The sequence below is a fragment of the Egretta garzetta genome, unplaced genomic scaffold (assembly GCF_000687185.1).
Source record: "Egretta garzetta isolate BGI_Z169 unplaced genomic scaffold, ASM68718v1 scaffold526, whole genome shotgun sequence".
Classification (NCBI taxonomy): Eukaryota; Metazoa; Chordata; class Aves; order Pelecaniformes; family Ardeidae; genus Egretta; species Egretta garzetta.
In genome coordinates this window covers 155-10,730 of record NW_009259967.1, presented here as the reverse complement: position 1 = coordinate 10,730, position 10,576 = coordinate 155, and the positions used below count along the sequence as shown (strand labels likewise).

The 10,576-nt window shown below is 43.0% G+C and overlaps 1 protein-coding gene across 2 annotated transcripts; it reads right to left on the bottom strand.

The window, feature by feature from the left end:
* Positions 1–3,602: 3,602 nt before the first annotated feature.
* Positions 3,603–10,355, bottom strand: VPS18 (VPS18 core subunit of CORVET and HOPS complexes). Of its 2 annotated transcripts, none has more exons than XM_009640216.2 (4): positions 8,955–10,355; positions 8,680–8,771; positions 6,075–7,945; positions 3,603–5,337 (listed from the first exon to the last, which is right to left on the bottom strand). In XM_009640216.2, exons 1-4 carry the CDS (start codon positions 9,164–9,166, stop codon positions 4,609–4,611), a joined length of 2,904 nt encoding a protein of 967 aa, XP_009638511.2. In that variant the 5' UTR covers positions 9,167–10,355; the 3' UTR covers positions 3,603–4,608. The 2 variants fall into 2 exon arrangements, with proteins under 2 accessions (XP_009638511.2, XP_035751648.1); XM_035895755.1 differs by lacking the exon at positions 8,955–10,355 and adding an exon at positions 8,066–8,207 and having other exon boundaries at positions 8,680–8,759.
* Between the last annotated feature and the right edge of the window lie 221 nt (positions 10,356–10,576).

Genomic DNA, 10,576 nt, shown 5'->3' with positions numbered 1-10,576 from the left:
CTTTCCCACAGCTTGGTACAGGGTTGTTGGATGAAGGGATGCAAGGAACAACAAATTTCCCATCAATTCCCACCAGAAGTCAAGTACTTGCACTTGTAAACATAGTCTATACGCTGACAGTGACAGAGCAGTAGTGAATGAGAACTAGCCATTCCAAGAACTACATGCTAATACATCACTACAGTTTGAGTCAAACTACAACATCTAATTTTGACAGAGTACAAGATCTTCCTTCTCCCACTTGCCCCTGTACTGGGATCCTGACCCCACAACTCAGAGGCAAAAGCAAACACAGTAACTTCCCTGTTTATGCAAGTCTGCATCCAATATACTACAAACCCAGCTTCACTGGTGCTTTTAACAAAACACACTTAAGATGGGAACTCGGGCAATTAAGGAGCTGACTCACATTCACTTCTACCATCTCTGCTGCCAGGACAGGGTGAAGAGGAAGCAAGCAAAAATGGCCAGACCCAAGGCCACCAGATACTGCAACTCCCAAGCCCAGGGATGGTCTCTCTACAGTTCACTAAATCAGCTAGGTCTGTAGGAACTGGAATGCAATTAAACAAAAGAGGACTGATACTCGCTTGTTAACAGAGTAAAACAGTGATCTGTGAACTGAAATGGCTTTTGATTAGAGGCAATTATTTTTTAGCATCTTTGACTCCAATAACTACCTTACAGCTCTGTCTCCACCCTGCCCCCTCAAAGGCACTGGGAACCTGCTTCAGTTCCTCACTGTTCTGTACCATTCTTTGTCCTGCTATGTAACATCTTTAGCTTCTCTGCAGCAAACCTCAGTGTTTAAATAGACAGCAATGACATCTAGCGGCTTGTTAAGAATTTGCCTTACTAAGTTTCCAGCTCATTTATTTTTAGAAAGTAGATGAAACACACAGCTCTCAGCGTTTCAGTTAGCTGCTTCCAAGGTCCGAGGGCTGGAGCACCTCTCCTATGAGGACAGGCTGAGAGAGCTGGGCTTGTTCAGCCTGGAGAAGAGAAGGCTGCGGGGAGACCTGATTACGGCCTTTCAGTACTTAAAGGGGGCCTATGGGAAAGATGGGGAAAATCTTTTTAGTAGGGCCAGCTGTGACAGGACAAGGGGTAATGGTTTTAAACTAAAACAGGTTAGGTTTAGACTGGATACAAGGAAGAAATTCTTTACAGTGAGGGTGGTAAAACACTGGCACAGGTTGCCCAGAGAGGTAGTGGAGGCCCCATCCCTGGAAACAAATATTCAAGACCAGGTTGGACGGGGCTCTGAGCAACCTGATCTAGTTAGTGGTGTCCCTGCTCACTGCAGGGGTTTGGACTAGATGACCTCTAGGGGTCCCTTCCAACCCAAAACGTTCTATGATTCTATGATCAAAATTCTCTACAAACACTTCCATAACACATGCTCACTATTGTCTCTCCCAACTTGCAGTGTTTCCCCAATCCCTTGTGTGAAGCCTAGGAGGTGAGGTAGTAGGCATGTTTGCTTTAGGCTTTGCCTGCACAACTATATTTCTGCAGCATAAATCTAGCTACGGATATTTATTCTGGTTAAATAGGGCTGGGGGCTCCCACCCTTTCGGTTATGCAGTTCTCTAGCTGCATTAAACTAAACGGTAGAGGTTATTCACACAGACAAGGTCCAAGGCCACATCACTTGTAAGAGCTGGCACACAGTTCATTCACAGCTAAAAAAACATACAAAGAACTGTGAATGCTAAAATGTAACTGTACTGAAATTACAAAGAGGAAAGATAAAAATACTATTCTGAAAGCAAAGAGGAAGAGTTCTCGCAGATTAGATTTATGGGAGAACAGTAAGCAGTTAACTTCGCTCCACCCCTCCAAAAAACCCTCTTACCTTTTTCACTGAGCGATATTGCAAAATTGCCAAGCAGCACAGGTGAGTGGTTACTGAAAATTTTGAAGCCTGTGACAGTGGAAGGAAAGCTCATAAGATATCTTTATGTAGCTTCCTGTACTACTGGCACTAGTCATTTAATCACAGACAGAGTCTTTGCAGGCACTCTCCACGGCCTTGACAGCAAATGACCCAAAAGATTTTTCAGTTAACAATGGTGAGGAAACATGAGATTTGTGGTATATGTATCTGATGCACAAGCCTACAGCCCTCACAGAATGTTGCATACTAGTCATTAAAAAAAATACCTAGTTCTAGCTTTGTTAACTGAGACATTAATACCTAGGACTGGAATCAGTAGGTTCTCAAGGTGCCTTCTCCTACCATCCCATCTCAGGCAAAGACTTGAGGGTTTTTATTTACCTGCTATGCCTCAATTCCCACAGACACACACTTCTTCCAGTATTATGGACAAGCAGGTCTCCCTGGAATTGGTCTGTAAGCAAATAATATTGCTAATCTTCAGAGCACAACAGAAACATGTAGCGATGCAACTGCTCTGTAGCACTAATAGGAAAAGAATGGAGGACTATAGTAATTCTAATATACCATGAAAGCATCCTGTAAAAAACCCAGAAGAGATGGAACAAGTATTAAGAACATCTCAAAGAAAATAAATAACTTGAAATTACTCCCTGCATCAGAATGAGCTACTAATGTTTCTGCTTAAGGGCAGAAAAACAGCCACTTGCCTTTGACCAGAAACTGGTTTGGGTGGGGGGCTACTGTTGCTTCATAGTGACATATACAACCTTAAATATCACACTGCTTACACAAAAAGATGATGATTCAGGAGTGGCCAGTTATAACAGGTTTAATGCTGAACTTCAAAAGACATCACATTTAGTTTTCATCACAAATTCTTCTGGCAGACCCATCAACTTACTCAAAGCAAAAGGCTATCCAGAAACAAAGAAAACTGCAGCACGTGGGGTTTCTGAACCACTGCTTAACGGAACCACTGAAACAGAGGTTTCTGATAAGCCAGCAACAAACACTGCCAGGTGGTAATGAGACTCTCTATCCCACGGCTCCAACAATGAAAAGAGCATTTCAAAACCTCAGGTCTTCCTACTGTCTCTGGTTTTTATTACCCGTGTCATTTTACACCGATAAAATTCATTCATTCCAGGCTGAAGCTCCCAAAAAGCCATGGATGTTCTTCCAGAGCTCTGAACGCTTATCAAAATTCTTAGGTCAGCTTCTTGAGGAGACCAATTTATATTCCCTGTCAATGATGTGAAGACCCATTTCTACAACCCTATGAACAGGGTAAGTGACTAGCAGATTGAGAGAGGTACTCAGGACAAGCATATAAATTCACGCAAAAGAACTGATGAGGTTTTTCAGAAGACAGTATTTTCTATTGTCTTAATTACACGAATTGTAATATTTTATTTAGATCATTCCATTATTCTGCCAATTACTACCTTTGTGATTCAGCCCCAAACAGCAGAATGTCAATAAAATTTTAGTTTCTTCAAAAATAAAACCAGGAACACTTGCAAATTGCTGAAGAAAATTTTTTGTTCCCTCACCCAAAATGTAGTGATCTCCTCCTTCTGGGAAGGATTTTCCAAGTCAGAGCAGTAGACAGCAGCACTGACCTGTAGCGATCTCCAGAAAGTATCAAATACTGTCAGGAAGGCAAAAGACTTTCTGGTCACAAGGTACTGGCTTCAAATTTCACACCAACTGAAGTTTTCTGTAGCCTACCCTTGAGGGAACCTGTGACTAGATCTCTAGTCTAGTGCTCAAGTTCAACTTGAAGAGGACTGCAGGACAATACAAATGGGCTGTGCTCCTCCTTGCAAAGTATCAGTTGAAACATTACTACTGCATATATCAATTTTGGTTTTGGGTGAAGACAAAACCAAGACCTGCTGTACAAAGACAGTCACAGTAGAAATAGGATGGAGAGAGGGAGGGAGGGAGGAAGGGGCAAACAGGCTACGAAGTATTGCCAGAAACAAAGCAAAGAGCACCTAGAGAAAATTCAGATGTATGGGCTTGTCCATGAAGCTTATGGGAAAGATAATTAAACACCTTGAATTGCAGGCAAATGACTTAGGTGTATTATGAGACACTCCTGCTTCAGAATTATACACATTTTTATATTACGTTGTGTAGAAACATGTATTTGTGTAGCATGATGTTTACAAAACATATATGCAACAGCATTTGTCCTTTCATGTTCTTTCCATGTGTGTAGTTATAAGCTCTCAGCAAAAAGGAAACAGAAGGCAATTCTAGCTTTGACAGTGATGACTGAAGACTACTTAGTGTTCTTCACTACCTTTCCCTTTAAAAGCTCGTCTTCACCAAAACAAATACCACACAACAGGGAAGACAAATAATAGGCTGCTCCTAATTCCTTCTGGACAACAAGGCACTCCATTAGCTTCACACTGAGAACCTCAGAAGAACTGCAAGCAGCAAATATCTGCTAAAAAAAAATTCCAGTAGATTAGCTCTAACTACTGTTCAAGTTCTTAGACAGCCATATCTGTATCTCCCCATTTTCAAGACTAGTTCACTGTAATCCTGATAACAAGACCCCACTACTCTTTCCTTAGAGTTCCACAGAAGCCACTGTGTTCCTGCTTCTGGAGGTTATATTCCCACCATGGAAGCTTCACAAGTTGTGAACAAAACTACTCCAGTGCACTGACAGTTGCAGATTTGGAAAACTACAGCCAGCTTTGCATTTCTTCTTCATACTTTTGGGGATCAATAAAAGGCTTGTCAATGGACCGGATCATCAGCTCACCACAATACACACATTCAGCTGCCACAATGTCATCAATGTCAGCTTTGATCTGTTCCCGGCTCTGCTGACCTTTCCCCAAGCTAATGCTATCTGCATCCTTGGGACGGTGGTGGCTCTTGGAAGGCTGACTGGTAGCTGCCAGCTTCTTCTGAAGATCTTCAAGTTTTGCCTGCTTATAGGCAGGAAGGTTTGGGAAAACTGCTTGGAGGAGACAGTCATAGTGAAACATGTGACCACACAGGAAAAGGTAAAAAGGGCGGTTTAGAAGTGGAAAGTCACAAGCAGCACATTTTTCCTGAGGCTCCACAGAGCCATACTTATTTCTCATTTCCTGGATGTCCTCTCGGATTCTCTTGGCGCTCTGTGTGGCTTCCTCCATCTCCCTTTTCAGCTCCTCAATGTGCTTGTTGTAGTCCTCCAGGGAGTTACAGATTGCCTCCTTGAAATGGTCAATAGTGACAAAGTCTGGAAAGAATGGCAGGACATCTTCAATCTTCAGCAGGGCACAGCTGGAGAGGCAGGCCATTGCCTTCTTGACATCCTTCTCTTCCTGAACAACATGGCGAGCAATCTTCAACCAGAGCTTCTTCCGGAGTTCCTCATCATCTTCAGGGAGATCTGCACAGGACTTGGCAAGATCAACATCCACCTAGAAGTTGCACAGACAAGGAAACTGAGTTAAGCTTCCCTCTTTGTTTATCCACCATTCAACTTCAAAGCCTGCTGTCCATTATAGGAGGCATTAATAGAAAACTTGTATTGCTATCTTGTTACCTAGGGCTGTGCTACTGACCTCCTCCTTGTTTACATGTCAAACACCTCTCCTCTCCACAGGTATTATTGCCCTGAAGATTTGCTTGCTACCCAGCAGAGAACAAAGCCCAGCACTACAGTAAGGGCAAATCTACATTGCAGTATCTTTGCTGGCCAAACATTTCAGCAAAGACAAAGCAATGCCACTAGAAAAAATCCCAACATCTCCCTGAAGGTTAGGCTGAGCTGACAAAGGCATTCTTCTGTGAATTATCACAGCGAGGAATAGGAAGCAATTAGAATCCTCAACAATAGCTATACAAGTCTTGCATAAATGCATATACGCTAAAGGTATTTTACATTAGAGACCGGGCTTAAGACAGACAGTACTCCCCCTTGTACTTTCCATGCCCCTACCCTCAATTATGGCTTGTCACAGTCAGCTGTCTACTTAAAACAATTGTGAAAGCACAGAAGTATGTTAACAGAGGCAGGTCTTTCTTCCTAGACTTAGCTGCACAGCTCCTATACTGATGAGTCTGTCCAGTTCCTCTCAACACTTGGCTGTTCAAGATAATTTTACCAAGCTATGTTCCCATATACCATAGCATGCATGCACAGATACACACATACCTGTAAGGCGAGATCCACAGCCTCCTCATATAATTCCATCACTTTGTAAATATGGACGCATGCATGGTGGTGCCCGTGCTCTGCACACAGGCGCAATGCATACTTCAGGTCATAGTGGATCCTGTTTGGGTTGGTTCCTGCTTGCTCCAGGTATGACAGCAGCGAGTCCGGCCGACACAAAGCATAAAGAGACAACAGGTAGTTGTGAATGGCTTGCTGGGTTTCCTGCAACTGATAGACACAGAACTCCATATATCTAATGGCTTCATTGATCTGCTGGGTGCTGGCACTCTGGCTGTAGTTAACAAGGGCTGGAATGAGGTTCCTGGCATCCAGTCTAGAGCCCATAGAAATCCAAGCATCAACTACCTTCTTGGGAATATGCTGGATGAGGACCGGAGAGAACTTGTAGAACAGCTTCTCATCTCTGTGCCTGGACAGCACATTTAGAGCTTCATCGTACTCATCATGCTGGCAGTGGTGAGCTACTACACGCTCATAGTCCTGCATGATGACTGCAAAGTAGACCATGTGCTCTGTGTCCCCATGGCTTGCCAACAGCTCATAAATAGATGCCCGGTTATTAAATAGACAGTCTTTGTTTTTAGGACTGCTCAGGAAAGTGCGAAACTTTTCCCGTGTATCCAAATAGAGATTTCGCTGTGAGGGATCTCCTTCCAATATACCTAGCCAGTTCAGGTACAGCTCTGTTAACCACGTGGTCAGCAAAGTTGTCTGTGTCTTCTCAGAAGGCTTTAGGTTACTTAGCTTCTTAATCAGAAACTCCATCAGGGCCTCTTCTTGCTTGGCTTCAATGAACTTAAGGGCAATTTCCTCAAAGTAGTTCTGGGTGAGTGCATAACATTTGGCACTGTCTAGATACCTCTTGTTTTGGAAGCAGTGCTCTGCCTCTTTTGCCAGCACAATATCTAGGCACTCTGGACGGTCTTTACAATACTCTTTGGCTAAATCAAATTTGTTCATATTCATATACATCTTCCACACATCTCTAGATTCCCGCTGGACGTGGTAGCGAAACACTACTTTCTCAGTGTGGATCCATATCTGCTGGACTGTGGGATCTTTGATCATGCGTGTCAGTAAGCCAAACTTCTCCAGGAACAGATCTTGAAAAACAACCTGCCCATTCAAAGTGCATACAGCCTTCACCCGGTCAGGCAGCAGCAACAGGAAGTGGAACTGGGTAAGTACAATGGATATTGGCTTGTTTACAGTTATGTCAATATCCGAAGGATAAACCCAGACCCGTTCATCGCTCAAAATTGAATCAGGACGGCTGTAATCCAAGGTACCATATAAAACACCATTTCCCATCATCCAGGCAAAGGAGCGTGGGTTGGAGCGCAGTTTTGGGGTGTAAAAGGCTATCTCGCTGAAACCAAAGCTGGCCGGAAACTCCCGGAAGCTGGGCAAATGGTCAGCATGCATAGCAAATATGGAGCTGAAGCCTTGCTGCTCTGTCCCTTCAGGCACTTTGCCAACAAACTGGAAGAGTCTCTTTCGAGTGGTGGCTATAATAAAAAATTTCCCTTCTATCCCTCGTTCAATCTCCAAGCAGCAGACTGGGGCAGGTCCCGATTCCTCCTCCAGAGTGTAGACCTGTCGGAAGTACTGGTCGGGATTAGTGCTGAAGAGGCTTCCTTCACTGACAGAGATTTCAGCCTCATAGATCTGCCCCTGGGCTGTCCCCACCAGGATAGGTCCAGTGTTGGTCTCCGAACCAAGAAATTTGTTCCAGCCCACACTTTCAATCAAGTGGCCTTTCCAGCGGGAGAGTGCTCGCACTTTCTGAACGCTTCTATTCAGGTAAAGGCATTCACTGGTGTTCAGAGCGATCAGGAGATGAGAGCCTGCCAACAGGAGAGGAGTATGGGAAAGAGAAAGAGAGAACATATTAAGACTGTGTCTAAGCAAACCAACTTCCTGAGGCTTCTAATGCTCACATTTGATAAGCTTTGATATCAACATACTTAATCCGAGACTTTCCCAGGCATTCATAGGAATGTGGGGGATTTCCATGCTGGATCAGAATGGTAGTCCATATGTTGCAAATTCAAATTACTAATCCCAGATGCTTCAGCAAGAAGGTATTCTTCCATTACAGTAAGTGTTCTAAGGACAAACAGGTCACAGAGTTCTCTTCTATCCCTGGCAGTTGGTGACAGATAGGAGCATCTCTTTCCAAACTTTTGTTTTTTGAAATCAGTCAAGGCTACAGTGAGCTGCAGATATTTTACAGTCCTTTTTAAAAATTCTTATATAAACACATATAACACAGGGTGACTGCAAAGATTTCCTTTTATTGGTTTTGGCAGCCTTGCTCAGAACAGCCTAATTCCATGTGTTCATTTCAGAGAGTTCAAAAGCAACAACATACACACAACAAGCCAGTGTTTTTCTAATAGCACAGGTTCAAATCAGAAGGCAGGGCCCCTGCACAATGGAGTCCTGTCCACAGAAGAACCACCTGTTCTCCTTATCGACAGGACAGAAAAAGAAGTCCTTCGCCAGTGCTTGTTATGCACATTCAATTCCATCTGCTGCCAACCACTGTCTGTAAATATACAATAATCCACTGCCTCACCTGTGTGGTCCAAAAACATCTTGTAAACTTTGGCTTCATCTTTGCGTCCCAGCTCTACCTGATTAGGTTCATCTGGCTTCCCAAGATCAATCCTGCAAAGAGAAACCATGAAAGCATGCTTCCAGCAAAAGTTCATGCAGATATAATTTCTTAATGTTTTCCATATTGGGTTCATGGCTTCTTATCCAGTTTGTAACTGTAAGTTCCCTAGCAACTTAAGAAAAAAAAGGCAGGGGAAAACAACCAATAACTTCAGGCATCTCATGCAACATTACCTGAGAAGGGTGTCTTTGCCAAGGCTCATACAGAGCTGGTTAGAGGAGACCACTAAGCTGTTAATCTTCTCTGGAGGAGCAAAATCAATCCTTTGCTTGTTAAATATTGGTGTTTCCTTCTCCAGTCGTGCATTCACATATCCTGGAGAAAGATTGTGCACACTTAAAACAAAAACAAGACAAAACCCCACAACCACCACCCCACAATACATCAAAAGCTACCCTAAAAGACTGGGAGGATCATCACCTGCTCTGAGTGTTACTGAAAAGGGAGTGTGCTCCGTCGAACATGAACATAGACAGCAGCACTCAACTAGATATGCATAACAGGAAAGAAAAGCAGTAATGCACTTTACTTAGTCTTGTTACAGAACTGCAAACTTGCCACAAGCATTAATTTGAAAGCACACAGAATTCCAGGGGAAGCCACAAAACTGTCACATAAACTGCATAAAAAGCTGAAAATGAGAGTAGAATCAGAGTAATTTGTTTTCCTTGGTTGACAGTTTATTTGTTCAAGACAGGAAGGAATGGCTGGTATTACATAAGACACAAAGAGGGCTCTAGTTTGACACTCCCATACAAGCTACCCAAGAGACCACTGTGGTGTTAATTGAAATATATTTCTCTCATATTCTATGTTGGAATTGAATGAGCTACCATACTTGACATCCATCATTCACAAGCTAAAGCTAATTTTAAAGCTATGTTGGGGTTTATTGTATCCACATAGCAGACTTCCTCATAGAGAGAAATATGTCAGATTATTTGCTGCACAGAACACAGCTGGAGGTCACAATGACGCTTTTACCATATCCCTGTTTTACCAACCATAACACTATCCTAATTGCAGCTTTCCAGTTGTTGCTGGAAGGCACACAAACTGCTTATTAGAGCCAAAACAATAACCAAGGCCTGATGATTGCTGAATCGATACTCCAATCTTGGCATAAACTGCTTCCTAAGCTAAAATCCATTCACACTGGTTTACTGTTTTATGGTAAATCCCAAGATGGAGCAAGCCTAACCCAATCCTCAGATCCTTTTGAAAACCATGCCTGAATTCTAAGGAATGTCCAATTAAGTTAAGGTCAGAGTTAAAGGTTGAAGTTTCACAAGACATGGCCACCTTACAGGACATATGTTGCATTTTAAGCCCAGCCAAGCAAACCTGAAAAATCAATGACTTGAAAATGGGAGTGTGCACCACCACAGCAAGTTAGCTCACACGACTAAGTAAGTATTCAGCTAGTCCGTTTAGTCCCAACCAGCTTGGGAAATGTGGCATCCATAGGAAGGCATGCTGGGAGATTATTTATGGAGGAGATTTAGGTGGGAAAGGCAGAGAATGAAGCAGTAAAGTCTGATTTAAGGGAAGTGACATACTTCCGCAGAAATATGTTAATAAATAAATAAAAATATAAAACCTTAGAAATCTATTGCATTAAAAACCTCTTCTGACCTTCAGTGCAAGATGGGCAAAGCACAAGATGCAGTTCAAACTCTAAGACTTGTTCACTTGGCTATGACAAAGGCAAAAGCCCAGCCACAGGCAAGCGGTCAACAAACTGAAACTTTTAAGACAGGTGAACCTGAAACACCATGTGGCAGCACAGAGAAGC